At 37.4% G+C, this 21,149-nt stretch overlaps 1 protein-coding gene across 1 annotated transcript in view; it reads right to left on the bottom strand.

The window, feature by feature from the left end:
- ABCB5 (ATP binding cassette subfamily B member 5) overlaps nt 1–21,149 on the bottom strand; it is a 163,251-nt gene that overhangs the window by 77,377 nt on the left and 64,725 nt on the right. Inside the window, exons 15-16 of the mRNA XM_032753440.2 lie at nt 10,912–11,073; nt 6,475–6,615 (exon numbers count right to left, since the gene is read on the bottom strand). Of these exons, the coding sequence (XP_032609331.1) occupies nt 6,475–6,615; nt 10,912–11,073 (303 nt within the window). The remainder of the gene's footprint in view (nt 1–6,474; nt 6,616–10,911; nt 11,074–21,149) is intronic.

The following is a 21,149-nucleotide window of genomic DNA, read 5'->3' on the forward strand; positions in this document are numbered from 1 at the left end:
CCCCCCCCCCCCCCCCCACCCCACAACAGTCCCCGGAATGTGATGTTCCCCTTCCTGTGTCCATGAGTTCTCATTGTTCAATTCCCACCTATGAGTGAGAACATGCGGTGTTTGGTTTTTCGTCCTTGCGATAGTTTACTGAGAATGATGTTTTCCAGTTTCATCCATGTCCCTACAAAGGACACGAACTCATCATTTTTTATGGCTGCATAGTATTCCATGGTGTATATGTGCCACATTTTCTTAATCCAGTCTATTGTTGTTGGACATTTGGGTTGGTTCCAAGTCTTTGCTATTGTGAATAGTGCCGCAATAAACATACGTGTGCATGTGTCTTTATAGCAGTATGATTTATACTCCTTTGGGTATATACCCAATAATGGGATGGCTGGGTCAAATGGTATTTCTAGTTCTAGATCACTGAGGAATCACCACACTGACTTCCACAATGGTTGAACTAGTTTACAGTCCCACCAACAGTGTAAAAGTGTTCCTATTTCTCCACATCCTCTCCAGCACCTGTTGTTTCCTGATTTTTTAATGATGGCCATTCTAACTGGTGTGAGATGATATCTCACTGTGGTTTTGATTTGCATTTCTCTGATGGCCAGTGATGATGAGCATTTCTTCATGTGTTTTTTGGCTGCATAAATGTCTTCTTTTGAGAAGTGTGTGTTCATGTCCTTTGCCCACTTTTTGATGGGGTTGTTTGTTTTTTTCTTGTAAATTTGTTTGAGTTGCAGGCAGGAGAAGGAAATAAAGGGTATTCAATTAGGAAAAGAGGAAGTCAAACTGTCCCTGTTTGCAGATGACATGATTGTATATCTAGAAAATCCCATGGTCTCAGCCCAAAATCTCCTTAAGCTGATTAGCAACTTCAGCAAAGTCTCAGGATACAAAATCAATGTACAAAAATCACAAGCATTCTTGTACACCAATCACAGACAAACAGAGAGCCAAATCATGAGTGAACTCCCATTCACAATTGCTTCAAAGAGAATAAAATACCTAGGAATCCAACTTACAAGGGATGTGAAGGACCTCTTCAAGGAGAACTACAAACCACTGCTCAATGAAATCAAAGAGGATACAAACAAATGGAAGAACATTCCATGCTCATGGGTTGGAAGAATCAATATCGTGAAAATGGCCATACTGCCCAAAGTAATTTATTTATAGATTCAATGCCATCCCCATCAAGCTACCAATGACTTTCTTCACAGAATTGGAAAAAACTACTTTAAAGTTCATATGGAACCAAAAAAGAGCCCGCATCGCCAAGTCAATCCTAAGCCAAAAGAACAAAGCTGGAGGCATCATGCTACCTGACTTCAAACTATACTACAAGGCTACAGTAACCAAAACAGCATGGTACTGGTACCACAACAGAGACATAGATCAATGGAACAGAACAGAGCCCTCAGAAATGATGCCGCATATCTACAACTATCTGATCTTTGACAAACCTGACAAAAACAAGCAATGGGGAAAGGATTCCCTATTTAATAAATGGTGCTGGGAAAACTGGCTAGCCATATGTAGAAAGCTGCAACTGGATCCCTTCCTTACACCTTATACAAAAATTAATTCAAGATGGATTAAAGACTTAAATGTTAGACCTAAAACCATTAAAATCCTACAAGAAAACCTAGGCAATACCATTCAGGCCATAGGCGTGGGCAAGGACTTCATGTCTAAAACACCAAAAGCAATGGCAACAAAAGCCAAAATCGACAAATGGGATCTCATTAAACTAAAGAGCTTCTGCACAGCAAAAGAAACTACCATCAGAGTGAACAGGCAACCTACAGAATGGGAGAAAATTTTTGCAACCTACTCATCAGACAAAGGGCTAATATCCAGAATCTACAATGAACTCAAACAAATTTGTTCAGTTTCTTAGTTGTATCAAGCAGGAAAGTAAATCTAGTCCCTGTTAATCTATCTTGGTTGAAAGTGAAAATCTCTAATTTTATGTGATTTTTCACGGCAATTAACACAAATGATCTCTTCCTTTTTCTGTACCACGTTCCTTTTTTGGTGTCTATGATACAACACTCGCCTGGGTTTCCTCTTATTTTGCCAGCCATTTGTTAGGATCCCTTCACTAGTGACTTTTTCTATCCGAATCTAAATGGCGCAGGGTCCTGAGTCTCATTCCCCTGTCCTACTCTTTTATCCGTCTGTATTTTATTTCTCCGCTGACAGCTTTAGTGAGACCAGTCAAGTTCATTATTCAGCCGCCATCACCTCCTCTCCGTTCTGCTTTCCCTCGTCGTACTCTGGCCCCCACACACTGTTCTCCAAATTGTAGCCACATGGAGTAAATCAGACCGTGTGCCCTTCTGAATAAGACCCTCTAATGCAACAGGGCTTCACCTGTTTTATTTCGTGGACTCCTTTGGAAGACTGGTGAAGTCTGTGGATTCCTTCCCTGAAGAAATGTTTAAATGTACTAAATGATACATAGGACTCCAAGAAAGCCAATTCCATTGAAACATTGTATTCAAAATATTTAACAAGTAACCCAAAGTTGTGATACGGTTATGAATGTGCTTCATTATTAGAACATAACATAAGATATAATAATGATGAGTGTAAATATATTTTAAATTATCTATAAGTGTAATGTTATATTAAAATTTCTGTGGTATTCATTCGTGACGTCACAGATACTGGTAATACTATTGTAGTTTGTTGCTTAGATTCACAAAGTAAATGTTACATTTCTATCAAGGGTTAATGGGGGGAAAGTTGTGATTTTTTATTCATTCAGGTTAATGGGCTCTGAAATCTATTCGGAAATCCCCTATAGGTCATGAACCACTGGTTAAAAACTCCTGAAGGTTTTTTGTTAGAGGAAGAATAGAATCCAAACTTGTCATGATGGCCTAAGAGGCCCTGCATGATCCAGTCCCTCAGTGTCCCACATGCCTTTCTGCCTACCCCTGTCCTTAGTCATTGTGACCCCCAAATCCAGGCCCTCATGCTTGCTGTGCCCCTGTCTGAAATATTACCACCCCTGTCCTGGTTTTTGACTTATTGCCTCTCTGGTTCAAATTCACTTTTTTGCCTAATAAATATTTCTCCTTTATCAGTGGGCAAGAGGTTAAGCCCTGTCAGTAGAGGGTGCAGCAAAGACATTGCAGGAGGAGGTTTTTCTTCCTGATCTTTCTGGTGCTCCCTGGAAAAGCTCATGCAGGATGAGTTTTTTCTCCTCTGTTCTGCCTGCATAGTTTTTCAGAGGCAGGTGCCTGCAGAGTGCAGCTTTCTCTTCTGTGTGGCCACTGGGTGCTTTCTCTAGCTCTTGGCTTAGGTTATGGAGGTATAACTATGAGCACAGTCCTGTCTCAGCCAGGTCACTAATGCCTGCACCCTCCCACATGCAGAACTGCCCTAGACTCCTGCAGATGACAATCTTGGCTAGCTTCTTGTTCCAATAGTGCCCAGTGGCCAGTAGTTTCCCCTGCACCTGTCAGGTTCTGAAGCTCAGCACCATCCTGTGGAAGGCCGCCCTTGCCACCCTTGAGGGCAGATTTCCAGCAAGCCCCACCAGCAAGGTACCACAGCAACTTCTCTGCCATCCAGTGAGCCACAGCTGTTCCCTTTCCATTGAGGTCTGCCTCTCTGCCTTGCTGGGAGAGAAGAAAGGGATCATCGATGGGTGCTGTATTTCACTCCAGGGGTAGTGGGGTGCTACTTTTATCTGCTACTTCTGTATTCTTTAGAGGTGTCTTAACTTTCTTTTATTATTATTATTATTATTATTTTATTATTATACTTTAAGTTCTAGGGTACATGTGCACAACGTGCAGGTTTGTTACATATGTATACATGTGCCATGTTGGTGTGCTGCACCCATTAACTCGTCATTTACATTAGGTATATCTCCTAATGCTATCCCTTCCCCCTCCCCCCACCCCACCACAGGCCCTGGTGTGTGATGTTCCCCTTCCTGTGTCCAAGTGTTCTCGTTGTTCAGTTCCCACCTATGAGTGTGAACATGCGGTGTTTGGTTTTCTGTCCTTGGGTTAGTTTGCTGAGAATGATGGTTTCCAGCTTCCTCCATGTCCCTGCAAAGGACATGAACTCATCCTTTTTTATGGCTGTATAGTATTCCATGGTGTATATGTGCCACATTTTCTTAATCCAGTCTATCATTGATGGGCATTTGGGTTGGTTCCAAGTCTTTGCTATTGTGAATAGTGCTGCAATAAACATACGTGTGCATGTGTCTTTATAGCAGCATGATTTATAATCCTTTGGGTATATACCTAGTAATGGGATGGCTGGGTCAAATGGTATTTCTAGTTCTAGATCCTTGAGGAATCACCACACTGTCTTCCACAACAGTTGAACTAGTTTACAGTCCCACCAACAGTGTAAAAGTGTTCCTATTTCTCCACATCCTCTCTGGCACCTGTTGTTTCCTGACTTTTTAATGATCGCCATTCTAAATGGTGTGAGATGGTAGAGATGTCTTAACTTTCGCTACCCAACTCCCTATACTACAATCCCCTCTTAATGATTCATTATACTAAACTTTCTCTTTCATTGTGTGCTTTCTATCTCCTGACTGGACCCAGACTAATAGAACTCCCATTAACTCTGTTCTGAAATACTGCTCCATTTCTTTTTCTTTTCATTATTGATCTGTGTTTATTTTATTTTATTTTGTTTTTTGGTTTGTTTTTTGAGACAGGGTCTCACTCTGTCACCCAGGCTGGAGTGCAGTTGCGTGATCTTGGCTCACTGCAACCTCTGCCTCCCAGATTCAAGCAATTCTCCTGCCTCAGCCTCCCGAGGAGCTGGGATTACAGGCATATGCCATCACGCCCAGCTAATTTTTTATATTTTTAGTAGAACAGGGTTTCATCCTGTTGGTCAGGCTGGTGTCAAACTCCTGACCTCAAGTGATCTGCCCGCCTCAGCCTCCCAAAGTGCTGGGATTATAGGCATGAACCACTCACCCGGCCTATTTATTTTATATTTTTTTATTTCAGAGATGGATTCTTGCTCTGTCACTCAGGCTGGGGTACAGTGGCATGATCATAGCTCACTGCAGCCTTGAACTCCTAAGCTCAAGCGATCCTCCTACCTTAACCTCTCTTGTAGCTATTATTATAGACATGTCACTGTCCCCAGCTCATTATTAATTATTACAATCTCTTCACTTCCTTGTTTATTTTTCACTGGATTACCACAGTCTGAAAGAGTCCCATAAAAATATGGCCATTGAGCCACTCCTTAGCTTATTTCGGTTCTTGGTTGTAGGACCCTTTCTCTGTTTCCCGCCTCCCCAGGCTCACAGATTTCTTTTTTTTTTTGTTTTTTTTTTGTTTTTTTTGAGATGGAGTCTTTCTCTGTCCCCCAGGCTGGAGTGCAGTGGCGCGATCTCGGCTCACCGCAACCTCCACCTCCTGGGTTCACGCCATTCTCCTGCCTCAGCCTCCCGAGTAGCTGGGAATACAGGCGCCCGCCAACACGCCCGGCTAATTTTTTGTGTTTTTAGTAGAGACGGGGTTTCACCGTGTTAGCCAGGATGGTCTCGATCTCCTGACCTCGTGATCCACCCGCCTCAGCCTCCCAAAGTGCTGGGATTACAGGCTTGAGCCACCGCGCCCGGCTAGGCTCACAGATTTCTATAAGCTTTAGCTCCAGGCATTGGCTAACCAGGTTTTTCAGCCTCCTTTTCAGAGCAGGTCTGTGACTATTGTCCAGCTCACCACTTTGTGCTTTTGCTCTAGTTCTGGTGTGAAGAGATATTCCTCCTGTTTTAGAGCCTAGATACATTTTATTGTTTTTTCTTATTTTATATTTTATCATTTCCGTGTGTGGAGCACGTACTTGTATCAGATTGTAAACCAATTATATCATTTTGTCCAGAAATCTGGAAATTCCTTTTGAATTTTCTGTTTTTTGTCTTTCTTAGGTTTTGAAAATCCACTTCATAAATCTGGTGAATTTTTAGACTTAGAGGCAGATTTCCATAGTGTTTTCAGCAATTGCTGAGGCAGGTCCAGCAGCGATCACTAGATGTTTTAACACAGCGTTTCCTCCACTCTTGCCTAGTGTCTCAGTACAAACTTTCTTGTACTATATTCTTAACATACGTTTGTCATATGGTATACCATCTATACCATTATTTTTCTTTGCATGCTTATTTAAATGGACTTAAAAAATAAAATTAGCAGAAAAGGAAAAATGGTTTGCTTCATAGGAAAAACATCATGCAACAGTCTCATGAGATTTTTTTTTTCACCCAATAAAGAAGGACCTCTGATATAAATGCAGCCTTATTAGACAGCCTTACCTAGAGTGTCACACTGCTGCTAGAGCGAAGTTTGGGAAAGACATGTTTTGTAAGCTTAGTGCTACAGTAATATTTTACTATAAATAAATTTTAAATTTTGTAAGGATTAAATCAAAATTAGAAAACATGCAGGAAAAACTGGTTGATCACTGAGCCACTACCTCTTTAGATTGGGTGGATTCCTCAGCCTTGTCAGTGAAGTCTGATTTGATGCTATTCACAGAGCACAGAGGAAGTGAGTTGGTCTTTCTTTCAGTAGAATATGTCATTGACTCCATCTGTTCATCAGCTTTTTTAATATCCTTACAGGAAGAATATACAGGTTATCATTATAAGAATGCCTTAAAAATTCAACGAAAACTTATGAAGCATCTCTTTAAAGCTGTTATCGCCTTTGCTATTGAAAGTGGCTTATTCTAATGTAGTTCTTGCTGAACAGCTTTCAGGCTTGATAGAGAGCTGATAAGTCTACCTCATACTAAAATGTTAGTGACTGACAATAGCTCATTGTCCTTTCTTTTCCAAAGACCTGTATAATCACCTGCAGAAAACAATGCCTTAATCCAAGCAATTATATCACTAACAAGGAGTGATCTTATTAAGAGGAGCTTTTTGAGACAGAAGATACTGTTTCTGATGCCTTCCTCCTAGCCATTTCTGGAGCTTATAAACTTGTAGTATTTGGTTGGGTACTTATATGTGAGGCTGGGCCTGAGAGAGACCTTGGGAGACAATCATGCTTTCCAGGCCTGCCCCTGCTACCCATTCTGAACTGTGAACAAAACACAAAACTAACAGGGCCTACTCCTCAACAATAAGAAATTCCAAAGCAATCAAATTAACATTAAAGGCCAGGTGCAGTTGTCACCCCTGTAATGCCAGCACTTTGGGAAACGGAGACGTGTGGATCACTTCAGGCCAGGAGTTTCAGACCAGCCTGGCCAACATGGTAACACCTTGTCTCTACTAAAAATACAAATAATTAGTTGGGTGTGGTGGTGCGCGCCTGTGATCCCAGCTACTCAGGAGGCTGAGGCTGAGGCTTGAATTTGGGAGGTGGAGGCTGCAGTGAGCCGAGATTGCACCACTACACACCAGCCTGGGTGACAGAGCAAGACTGTGCCTCAAAATAAAAATCTTTAACCTTAAAGAAACTGTGTATTAGTACATTACAGGATAGAACAAAGTTCAAAACCAAATCGCTCTAGGTCTAGTTTTTCTTTTTCTTGCTACTCATGAGACCACTTTAGTGAAATAAAGGAGCTACAGATTCTCTGTTCATTTGAATGTGGTATGAGTAAATCTGTAACTTTCCCAGGAAGAGATGGGAGGAGAAGGACAAGAGAAATGAGAAGCCCAGCTAAGTTGCTAGCAGGTCCGGCCAGCGAGGGGAAGAGATGGAAAATGTAGGTCGATTTAGATGCACAAGGAGAATGTGCACATGGAAGACTTTCCAGGGACACCGTGATTCTTTGACAAGCTTAACAACTGTTAATCAGTCATTTAAAGAGACAATGAACTTTAACCAGCTCCGGACTATCCAAACATCTTTAATCAGGCATTCCTTTTTGCTATCATTTTCTCTTTTTTCCTGTAAATGTCTCTGACATGAAAGAAATATTTTATATGGCTTTGAAATTTTTTATTTTTTGTTTTTATTATTTATTTACTTATTTATAGAGTAGGTCTCACTGTGTTGCCCAAGCTAGTGTTAAACTCCTCAGCTCAAGCAGTCCTCCCGCCTCAGCCTTCCAAGTAGCTGGGATTACAGGAACCAGCTGTCATGTCCTGCCTTGTTTGGTTTTTCTCCCCTGCCCCCAGGAGTTTCTCGCTTTGTGGCAAGTTTAAAATAAAACTTTGACCTCTCTTCATAATAAATTTTCTGAGAAGGTGCTTTAATAAGTCAAAGAAAATTTCTTTTCCTGAGAAGGTTGCTGGACAAAATAATGACAATAAGTTTTGATATGTGTATATCTCTACTTGTTTATATTTCATTTTCACATAGAAACTCACTAAAGCAATATACATGTATATAATCATGGACAGTCTAAGCAAACAATTATAATATTAATCTCCATTGTTTGAAATTTTCTTAAAAGTTTGATCAAATAATGTTAATGTCAATAACATAATAAAATTTATTACACTAACAATAATTCTAAGTACTTTATATGATTTTGCCTGTTTAATACTCACAACAATTTATTAATAGATTATTACTGTTTCCCTCTTGTTAGAGGTTAGGAAATTGAGGCACTGAGAATTTAAATAACTTGTTCAAGGACCTAAAACTATTAAGTGGTAGAGTTAACTTGTAGTGACCACAGAGTTCATCATCTTAACCACTTTGCTATACTGCTTCTCAGGATTATTTTAGCAGCATTAACTGTGATATTTGTGATAATCATGAATTATCAAAATTGATGCATTTTGATACCACAGTCAATATTGGCAAATAAGAATGTGCAGATCTTCAAAAGTGAGTTACTTGTTTGTGTAGATATTATGTATATTACATTTACTGTACAATGCTTAGAATATTATACTTAGTATTAATATTTAAAATGGTGTTGTTATATCTGATTGGACATCATTTTAGGTAATCAGAGAATACTAATCCATTTTAAATAAGGTGTTTAAAATTTTTACACATTCATCCCACAAATACACCACTTTTGCTTTTTATACATTGTGAAAGCATTTAACTTAAGACCTATAATGGATTTTTAGTTTAATTACAATAAAACATAAAGATGTACTACTCCAAAGAAAGGTCTGACTATACTAGTATTAATAGTTTTTTAAAAATCTCAAAATAGGATTAATTCAACCAGTTATTTCCTTTTATTGAAACTCATATTAGTTTCAAAATATTAAACCTCATAAATTATTAGGTCTTCTGTGGAATAAAAATTCGGTTATCAAGTAACACCTCACTTTTATTTTTGAGACACAAAATATGAACTAATATGAAAAAATCAGAATCAGACAATTTTTCAATTAATAAAAAGCTACATTTTCAAACCTATTTTACTATTATTGCTTCTTAGGGTATGTTCAGAAATATTTCATTTTAGCACAATGGAGAAAGTTAGGGTTTGAAATTTGAAGTTATAAACTTGAGGAGATGCAGGCCCATAACTTTCGAAATTTCCTAATTTATAAAATAATAATATTGACATCAAAGATATTATCAGAAAGTTGAAGAAGACCAAAAAGGGTTGAAATCAGTTATCTGTAGAAGAGCCCTTCGAAAAAAGGATGCCTTCCAGGTCAAGAGAAGAAAGCTGGGTTAGAACAAAGAAGAGAGCTAGAGCCTAATTCCCATGACTCAAATTAATGTGCCCTAATGAGAAAGTTATGTGAAGTCCAGTAGGGTGGATCCATGACACATGCAATTATGGATCCTAAAGAAGGGGAATTTGCCATGTGCCTCCAGCATCATCATGCCCCCTCTTGATTGCCCAGTATGAGCTTTCTGGTCCATCTGTGGTGATGTGGTAGCATGCACACAGTAAGGTTTTACGTGTGCATCCCTTCATTCAGCAAATGTTTATTGAGTGCCCACTGTGTGCCAGGCATTGTCTTAGGTGCTTCCTACACACATTAAGTCTCAACCCTTCTACCTGGCTTCTAAGAACTTCCATGATCTGATGCTCATTATCCAACTCTTTTCCATTATACCCTCAATACTCATAAGTACTTCAGGAAAGCTACCTCCTTTTTGTTTCAGTCACACCCCAGGTTCCTTCTTACCTCTACACTGTTGTTCTGCCTACCTCAATTTATCCTTCATGTTCACCCCCAAATCCCACCTTTCAACCTTAAAGACCTCTCCCATGAAACCTTTTGTGGGTAATATAGCTCTGTCTCTCCCCATCTATCTTGCTTTTTCTTTTTACAAGTAATAATATCTATATCCACAATTTTGCAATTTGCCTCTGTAGCTAAGTTTTAAGTCTTTAAGTAAGGACTGCATGTTATATTTCTTTGTGTTCTAACCAGAGATCACAGTATCTGCCACATACAAGTTTTTGTTTGTTTGTTCATTTTTTTGAAATGGAGTCTCGCTCTGTCGGCAGGCTGGAGTGCAGTGGCACGATCTTGGCTCACTGCAACCTCCGACTCCCTAGTTCAAGCAATTCTCTTGCCTCAGCCTCCTGAGTAGCTGGGATTGCAGGCACACACCACTACACCCAGCTAATTTTTGTATTTTTTGGAGAGACAAGGTTTCACCATGTTGGCCAGGATGGTCTCATCTCCTGACCTCGTGATCCGCCCGCCTCGACCTCCCAAATTGCTGGGATTACAGGTGTGAGCCACCCTGCCTGGCCACATACAAATTTTGAAGCCTATTTGGAGTGTGCCTGGCAGATATTAGGTACCAGGTACCCATTAGTTCTTCAACTTTCATCATATTATTGAGCACAGCACTGAGGCTTTGAGACACTCAATTTCTTTACTGAGGAACTATAAACCTTGGTTGCTTTTTGAAGTTTAAGATTACAATGTGCAACTTTTGTTTTCTAGTGTGGTATGATCTCTGAAATATTAAAAATAAACCCTGCTGACATAGCATTATGTCACATAAGCATTACCTGTGACATCACAAGTGAATAATATAGACCTCGTTTTGCCATTAGTTCAGCATGTGCTCCTTTTTCCGCCACCATTCCATCCTTTATGGTCACAATCAAATCTGCACTTCGAATAGTAGAAAGTCGGTGTGCTATCATGATTGTAGTCCGACCTTTGCTCGCCTACAGAATAAAATGTATAGAAAATAAATAGACATTAGTAGAAATAACAACCTTTGCACTGTTTAAGAAATATTTGTTGACCTGGCACAGTGGCTCATGCCTGTAATTCCAGTACTTTGGGAGGCTGAGGAGGGTGGATCACCTGAGGTCACGAGTTAGAGATCAGCCTGGCCAACATGGTAAAACTCTGTCTCTACTAAAAATACAAGAATTAGCCAGGCTTGGTGGCAGGCACCTGTAATCCCAGCTACTTGGAAGGGTGAGGCAGGAGAATTGCTTGAACATAGGAGGTGGAGGTTGCAGTGAGCCGAAGTCATGCCATTTCACACCAGCCTGGGCAACAGGAAACTCCGTCTCAAAAAAGAACGAAAGAGAGAAAGAGAGAGAGAAAGAAAGGAAAGAAAGAAAGAAAGAAAGAAAGAAAGAAAGAAAGAAAGAAAGAAAAAGAAAGATCTTTGTTGCAGTATTGTTTTAAGTATTAAAGTGTCTTATCCTTGGATACGGGAATTTGGAAACTTTAATAGAATAAGAAGGCCAATAGAAATTAGAATAAAAAGAAAGTCAGAAAGTTAATTGTTTTCATCTTTAAAATGGGGATATTACTTAACTAGTTGGGTACAAATTCAAAGCAATGTATATTTTTAACTTTTTTACAAGTATCATTAATATATGGAAAAGTGCACATAAGGGTACATACATACAGATCAGTGCATTTCAAACGGAATATGCCCATATCATAGTATCCAGGTCAAGAATCCCAACATTACTAGCACCCACAAGTCCATCTCATGCTCTTTTCAAGTCAGTCTTTTTTTTTTTTTTTTTTTTTTGAGACGGAGTCTCGCTCTGTGGCCCAGGCTGGAGTGCAGTGGTGCGATCTCGGCTCACTGCAAGCTCCGCCTCCCGGGTTCACACCATTCTCCTGCCTCAGCCTCCCAAGTAGCTGGGACTACAGGCGCCTGCCACCACACCCGGCTATTTTTTCTTTTTCTTTTTTTGTATTTTTAGTAGAGACGGGGTTTCACCGTGTTAGCCAGGATGATCTTGATCTCTTGACCTCGTGATCCTCCTGCCTCAGCCTCCCAAAGTGCTGGGATTACAGGCATGAGCCACTGCGCTCGGCCTCAAGTCACTGTTAACACTCACCTATACCAAGGGTCACCACTATCCCGATTTCTAACAGCATAACTTGTTTTGATTTTCTGGTAATTTATATAAATGAGATTATGCATTGTATACTTGTCTGTGTCCGGATCTTTTCACTCAACATTATGTTTTTGAGATTCATCCATTTGGTTGTATAGCGTTGTGGATAATTTATTCTTATTGCCACACAGTATTCTATTGTATGACTATACCACAACTTATTTATCCATTCTATTCCTGATTGACATTTGGATAGTTTTTTGTTTTTTTTTTTTTTTGAGACGGAGTCTCGCTCTGTCGCCCAGGCTGGAGTGCAGTGGTGCGATCTCGGCTCACTGCAAGCTCCGCCTCCTGGGTTCACGCCATTCTCCTGCCTCAGCCTCTCCGAGTAGCTGGGACTACAGGCGCCCGCCACCACGCCCGGCTAATTTTTTGTATTTTTAGTAGAGACGGGGCTTCACCGTGGTCTCGATCTCCTGACCTCTTGATTCGCCCACCTCGGCCTCCCAAAGTGCTGGGATTACAAGCGTGAGCCACTGCGCCCGGCATGGATAGTTTTTAAGTTTTTTTTTCCCCTACTATGTATAGGTTGCTGTAAATGTTTATTTGATGAACGTATGTACACAGTTCTAGTGTTATACCTAGGAGAGGAATTGCTGAGTCATAAAGTGTGTATATGCTCTGCTTCATTAGATTCTGCCAAATAGTTTTTCAAAGTGGTTGCCCTATTTTATAAACCCCCCAGAAGTGCAAGAGGGCCATGGTTGCTCTATATTCTGACTAAGACTTGGTTGATTCTGTCTGATGGGTGAGAACTACCATATTTTTATTTGCATTTTCTCAATGACTAATTAAGTTGAACAACTTTTCAAATGATTAGTGACAATTTGGATATTCTCTCTTGTGAATTGTCCACATTTTTTCTCATTTTTCTATTAGAACCGTATTTTTCTTTTCAATTTTCCTGAGTTGTTTATATACTCTAGATGTGAGAACTTTGTTAAATACCATGTATTACAATGAAAGTTTCTCTTTATGTGATTGTGTTTTCACTCTCTCTCTGTTTTTCTTTGTTTTTTTTTTTTTTGAGATGGAGTTTAGCTTTTGTTGCCCAGGCGGGAATGCAATGGCATGATCTCAGCTCACTGCAACAGCTGCCTCCCAGGTTCAAGCGATTCTCTCCTGCCTCAGCCTCCAGAGTAGCTGGCATTACAGGCACCTGCCACCACGCCCAGCTAATTTTTTGTATTTTTAGCAGAGACGGGGTTTCACCATGTTGGTCGGGCTGGTCTTGAACTCCTGATCTCAGGTGATCCACCCACCTCAGCATCCCAAAGTGCTGGGATTACAGGCGTGAACCACTGTGCCTGGCTTTCTTTTCACTCTCTTAATGGTGTCTCTTCATGAACAGAATTTCAAAATTTTAATGAAGTCCAATTTATCAACTTTTTTCTTTTACAATTTATGCTTTTTGTGTACTTTTAAGAAATCTTTACTCCAAGGTCACACAGATGTTTTTCTATGTTTTACCTTACAATCTTTGTCATTTGCCTTTCATATTTGGATGTGACATATAGCACCTGGGATTAGTTTTTGTATGTGATGCCAAGTAGGAGTCAATGTACATTTTCCCCATAGAGTTAACCAAGTGTCCCAGCAGCATATTTTGAAGACCATCATTTCCCTACTATACTGCAGAACTGCCTTCACCATAAATCAGGTGACAATTGTTTTGTGTCTGTTTTTGTATTCTATTTGCTATTCTGCTGTTCAGCTTGTCTGTCACTGCACCAATGCTATGCTGTCTTAACTACTATAGACTTAAACCAGGTATTGAAAACTATTAGTTTACCTCTTCCAGCTTATTCTTCCTCTGAAAGATTTTGTGGACTATTCTTGAGGTAATGCGTTTTTGTTTGTTTGTTTGTTTTTGGAAATGCCTAGCACAATAACGGACACTTCTGACCCTACAGATTTGCCAGGGAATCAACAATCGACAGCTAGTATTGTTACTATTCATATTATTACTGTGTTACTGCTATTTACTTTTCTTATTCTTATCTATCATAGAGCAGAAAAATGGAACTCAGAAAGTTAAGAAGCTTGTTCAGGGCCTCAGCCAGTCACTAGAAGGACTGACTAAAACCCAGTGTGGTTTTCCCTCTTCTCTCCACAAGGTCACTTTATTGCAATAGATAAACTTGATGAAGCAGGTGATAATTTCTTTCAAACTTTTTCCCAAATCTATAAGAGAAGGGAACCTCTCAAAGCATTGGCTATTAAGATTAAATGATAATGTGGGAAAGATGTATGATATAATGCTACCTGTAAAAATGCAGGAAAAATGTGTATCCTATCATAACTATGTTTAAAAAAAATTACCCATAAAAAAGACACCTATGTAGAAATATACCAATATACTAATAGTGCCTGTTCTTACTTATTGGACCTATGGATTGTATTTTTCTCATCTCAATTTTCCCAATTTTATTTACTGTGCATGTATTGGACTTTTGTTTAAAAGTAAGAAAGCTTTAGAAGGGTATGACTCTTGGTTTAATGCTCTGCTGCTGTCATTCTCAAGTTCTTAACAGTTTTTGAATAAGAGGCTCCACATTTTCATTTTACGCTGGACCCCACACATTACATAGCTGGTCTTGACCAGTGACAGAGGTAAAAAGGATTCAATGTGGGTCTACTTCAGCTGGTTTTCCCCACATATAGATATTAAGGGAGTCATTTAAAGAGCAGGACTAGGTAGAAAGAGGGGCAAAAGGTATTTTTATAAAATTAAATTAATTAATTAATTATTGAGATGGAGTCTCGCTCTGTCACACAGGTTGGAGTGCAGTGGTGTGATCTCAGCTCACTGCAACCTCTGCCTCCCGGGTTCAAGCGATTCTCCTGCCTCAGCCTCCCGAGTAGCTGGGATTACAGGCATGCACCACCACACCCGGCTAATTTTTGTATTTTTAGTAGAGACAGGATTTTGCCATGTTGGCCAAGCTATTCTTGAACTCCTGACCTCAGGTGATCCACCTGCCTCGGCTTGCCAAAGTGCTGGGATTATTGGCAAAGGGCAGTATTTTTTGATGGTTAAACATCTATCCAAGTCAGGACAGATGTCAGGACTTTGATAACTGATTTTTAGTCTGATACTAAAAATCAGATCAGACTATAATTATTATTCAGCTTCTAAATCTGTATCCTTAATCCCCATTTCCTGTCACAAAAAGTAGGTAGAAAGGACAGTTATGCTCACCTATAGCAGCCCTACCTGTGCTTCAGAGCTCTTTTCTAAAAGTATACACTGAGATAATATGACTGGGATCAAATTTCTCTTCATATTTTTATTTAAAAGCAAATTATCACACTGCATGAATAGCTGAGCAAGTTTTATGAACAACGGACTAAGAAGACTAATGATATAGGAATGAAGTCCACACTGTCTCAATAAAAACTTGTAATACAGTTAATCTGACAAATATCATGATGGACATAACTAATAATAATTAACACATTACATGGTAATTAACTACAAAATGGCAAGCAGTATATATAGATTATAGTGTATGACTTTTACAATGACAAATCTAGTATTCAATGATTTCATCATTTGTGTTTTCTGGAGTTGCAAATCCTGGGTTTGGATCTTGTTTCTGCCAATTTCTGGCTTGGAGGACTTAGACAAGTTTTTTAACCCCCTAAGTCTTATATTCTTCATTTGATAATAGGGAAAATTATACTACCTCTATTTTAGAGTTATTGTGCAGATTAATATTTTGTGGTAAGAACACTTGACATGAGATCTATCCTCTTAAAATTTTAAGTGTACAATACAATACAATATCGCCAACTATAGGCCCAGTGTTGTAGTGATAATCTCTAGAACTTATTCATCTTACATAAATGAAATTTTATTCCCACTGAACAGCAATTCCCTGTTTCTCTCTCTCCCTTGTCCCCAGCAGCCACCATCCCATTGTCTGCATCTACAAGTCTGACTGTTTTAGACACCTCATTTAAGAGAAATCATGAAGTATTTGTCCTTCTGTGACTGGCTTATTTCACTTAGCATAATGTCATTCAGATTCATCCATGTTGTTCCATACGGACGTCCTCCTTTTTTAAGGCTTATTAATATTTCCTTGTGTAGGTATCATATTTTTCTTTATCTGTTAATCTGTCAATAAATATTTAAGTTGTTTCTATATCTTGGCTATTATAAATAATGATGCAGTGAGCATGGGAGTGTATATACCTCTTTGAGATATTGACTTCAATTCTTTTGAATATATATTAACATATCCAAATTATTGGAATTAATGTGTGTATATATATGCATATGTGTGTGTGTGTGTGTGTGTGTGTGTGTAGTAGAATTGCTGGGTCATATGGTAATTCTATTTTTAATTATTTCTGGAACCTCCATACTGTTTTCCATAGAGACTGCAACTTTTTACTTTCCCATCAGTAATATACAAGTGTTCCAATTTTCCTACATCCTCACCAACACTTATTTATTTATTTATTTTTTAACAACAGTCATCCTAATAGGTGTGAGGAGATATCTTATTGTGGTATTGACTTACATTTCCCTGATAACTAGTGATGTCAAGAATCTTTTCATATACTTGTTGGCCATTTGTATGTCTTTTTTGGAGAAACGCCTTTTCAACTTCTTTGCCTATTTTTAAATCAGGTTATTTATTCTTTATTTTTGTTTTTACTATTGAGTTATAGGAGTTCCATATATATTTTAGATATTAATCTCTTATCAGATGTACGGTTTCCATTTTTTTTTCCTTTTTGTAGGCTACATTTTCATTCTGTTGATTATTTCCTTTGTGATGCAGTGGCTTTTTGTTTGATGTAGTCCTACCTATCTAATTTTGCTTTTGTTGTTTGTGTTTTTGGTGTCACATCCAATAAATAATTGTGAAACTTAATGTTATGAAGCTTTTCCCCTATGTTTACTTCTAAGAGTTTTACAGTTTCTTATATTGATATCTTTAACCTGTTTTGAGTTGATTTTTGTGTATGGTGTAGATAAAAGTCCAGTTTTCATTCTTTTGCATGTGGACATCCAGTTTTCCCAACATCATTTGTTGAATAGACCATCCTTTCCCCATTGTGTACTCTTTGCACCCTTGTCAAAGGTCAGTTGATCATATATGCATACATTTATTTCTGGGCTTTCTATTCTGTTCCATTGGCCTCTATGTTTATTTTTAGGCAAGCACTATACTGTTTTAATTACTATAACTGTGTAATGTATTTCGAAATCAGGAAGTGTGATGCCTTCAGCTTTGTTTTTCTTCTCAAGATTGATTTGGATATTTGATATCTTTTGTGGTTTCTTATTAATTTTAGGATGAATCCTTTATTTCTGTAAAACATGCCACTGGGATTTTGATCGAGATTATACTAAATCTGTAGATTGCTTTGGGTTGTATTGACATTTAATAGTATCAAGTCTTCCAGTTCAGGATCATGGGATGTATTTTATTTGTGTCTTCGCTAATTTTTTCATCAATGGTTATAGTTTTCAGTGTACAATTATTTAAGCTTCTTAAGTTTATTTCTAAGTATTTTATTCTTTTGATACTTGCAAATGGGATGTTTTCTTAATTATTTTTTCAGATGATTTGTTGTTAACAGAAATGCAACTAATTTTTGTATGTTGATTTTGTATCCTGCAACCTTACTGAATTCATTTATTAGTTCTAACAGTGTGTGTGTGTGTGTGTGTGTAATCTTTAGAGTTTTCAAATTTTAAGATCATATAATCTGCCTACTTTTTTTTCTTATTTGACACTTCTTTTTTCTTTTTCTTGCCTAATTGCCCTGGCTAAGAATTTCAGGACTTTGTTGAATGCAAGTGGTAAGAGGTACTATAGGTGTTTTTGTTTGTTTGTATACCATGAGGCTTACATAAAAACCTTATATTTGTGACTGTCTATTTTAAGCTGATAGCAACTTAACTTCAATCATTACATATACAGGAACAAACATAAAGATGACAGATTTCTCCTCAGAAAAAAACACAAGAAAGGAGACAGTGAGCAACATCTTTAAGGTATTTAAAGAAAAAAACCCTATAACTTTCAGGCTAAAACTCTATATCAAGGAAATAAATTTTTCAAAACTAAAGGTGAAACAAAAACATATGACAGCGGAAATTATTCATCAGTAGTGGGACTGTGCTACATTAAAGGTTTCAGGTAAAAGGAATCGATGGAAATATGGATATACACAAAAGAATGAAGAACACTGGAAATTGTAACTTCATGGTGCATGGAGAAAAATGTAGTTTTTTCTTATTACCTATTTAAATTTTTAAAAAAACTAATGATTAATTTTAAAAGTTACAACATGGCATGGAGTTTATAACATATGTAGAAGTAAGATGTCTAATCACAATAGCTTAAAGGCCAAAAAGGGAGAAATGGAAGTATGCTAATGCATGCTTTTATACTACACATGAAATGATATAATATCACTTGAAGATAGATTGTCTTAAGTTAAATGTGTACACTATAAACTCTAAAGCCATCACTGAAATATCAGAGTTATATAAATAAGCTCACAAAAGACATAAAATAAATCATAAAAAGTACTCACTTAATCCAAATGAAGACAGAAAATGAATAAAGCAGAAACCAAGAATCGATGGAAAAAAGAAAACAAGTAGCAAGGTGACTGATTTAGTTTAATAATATTACTATCAATCATCAGATAAAATGTAAATGGTCTAAACACTCCAATTAAAAGTCAGAGATTTTCAGTTTGAATACAAAAGCAAGATCCAACTATGTGTCATCTGTCAGAAACACATTTTAAATATAAAGAAAAAAAGAGGTTAAGACTAAAAGGATAAAAAACTCATACCATGCTAACACGGAGTAAAAGAAAAATGGAGTGGCTATGTTAATATTAGATAAAGCAGATTAAAGTGAAAAGGATATAACCAAAGTAAACAAGTTTATTTCCTAATGAAAAAGGGCTCAATTCATCAAAAGAACATAACAATCCTAAGTATTTATGTGCCTAATAACACATCTCTAAAATACATGACACCAAAATATGTACAATTACAAGAATAAATCTAAAAGTTACAATAATAGTTGAAGAATTAAATACCCTTCTCTCAGTAACTGATAGAACAAGTAGACCATAAGGACAAGGAAGAGTTGAATAATACTATCAACCAACTCAACACAATTGACATTTATAGAACACTTCATCCAACAATAGCAAAATGCACATTATTTTCAAGTGTACACAAAACATTTACTAAGAGAGACCATAATCTGTACCATAAAACAACTCTTAATAAACTTACTTGTATTCAAGTCATACATGAATATTCCCTGACTGTAATGCAATTAAATTAGAAATCAATACAGAAAAAATATCTGGAAAATACTCCAATACTGAAACCAAATAAAATTTTTCAAGTAAATGACTTCATAAGTAACTTAAGAAACAAGAAAAAGAAGGGCAAGTTAAACTAAAAAAAAAAAAAAGAAAAAAAGAAGGAAATAAAAATCAAAGCAGAAACCAGTTAAATACAAAAGAGAAGAATAAACTCAAAGACAGACAAATACATCAATATGATGCAATGGAGTCAAGAGTCTGGAAAACAACTCATACATATATGAACAACTGATTTTTTACAAAGGTGCAAAGAAAAATCAGTGTAGAAAAGATAATTTTTCCAACAAATTGTACAGGACCAACTGGAAGTCTATATGCAAAACAAACAAACAAACAAACAAAAGGAACCTTAAACTGTACCTTATATCACATATAATAATTAACTCAAAATGTAAAAACTACAACTATAATACCTTCAGAAGAAAACAGAGGAAAGTCTTTGTGACCTTAAATTCGGCAAATATTTCTTTCTTTCTTATAAAATTTTATTTTACTTTAAGTTCCTGCATTCATGTGCAGAATGTGCAGGTTTGTTACATAGATAAATGTGTGCCATGGTGGTTTGCTGCACCTATCAACCTGTCACCTGGGTATTAAGCCCCACACTCATTAGCTATTTGTCCTGATGCTTTCCCTCCCCTCATCCTGCCAACAGGCCCCAGTGTGTGTTGTTCAAAGATTTCTTAAATATGACACCAAAACCTTGATTTGTAAAAGAAAAAAAACCCTAATAAATTAAACATCAAAATTAAAAATTCCTGGCCTTTGGAAGACACACTTAAGACAATAGAAAGCCAAGCCCTAGAGTCAGGAGAAATATTTTCTAATCCTATATCTGATAAAATACTTGTATCCAGAAATATAAAGAATTCTCAAAACCCAGTAATAAGAAAACAAACAACTCAATATAAAGTGGGCTGAAGATTTGAAGAGACACTTTAACAAAGAAAAAATATGGATGGTTAATAAGCACATAAAAATGCTTAACATCATCAGTCATCAGGATAATGCAAATTAAAATGACAATGGGATACTACTACACATTTCTTCAGATGGCTGAAATTAAAATAAATGACCATATGAAGTGTGGGCAAGTTGTGGAGTAGCTGGAATTTTAATATATTTCTTGTAGAAATGTAAAAGAAAAAACAGTTTGGCACTTAACTAAAAAGTAAAAAGTATACCTACCATAAGATTCAGCCATTTAAATCCCAGGTATTTACTCAAGTGAAATAAAAGCACATGTCTATACAAAGACTTGCATATGAATGTTTAGAACAGCTTTATCTGTAATATCCCAAAACTGAAAACAAACCTAATAATTCAAATGAGCATCCATACCAATTAGTTTAAATTGTGGCATAGTCATAAATAGAATACCATTTATCAATAAAAAGAAACAAACTATTGATGCATTCTACAACATGGATGAGTCTCAAAATAATTACGCTGAATGAAAGAAGCCAGACCTAACAGAATACATATGATAT

The sequence above is a fragment of the Hylobates moloch genome, unplaced genomic scaffold, assembly GCF_009828535.3.
Source record: "Hylobates moloch isolate HMO894 unplaced genomic scaffold, HMol_V3 SCAFFOLD_1, whole genome shotgun sequence".
In the NCBI taxonomy this organism is placed as follows: domain Eukaryota; kingdom Metazoa; phylum Chordata; class Mammalia; order Primates; family Hylobatidae; genus Hylobates; species Hylobates moloch.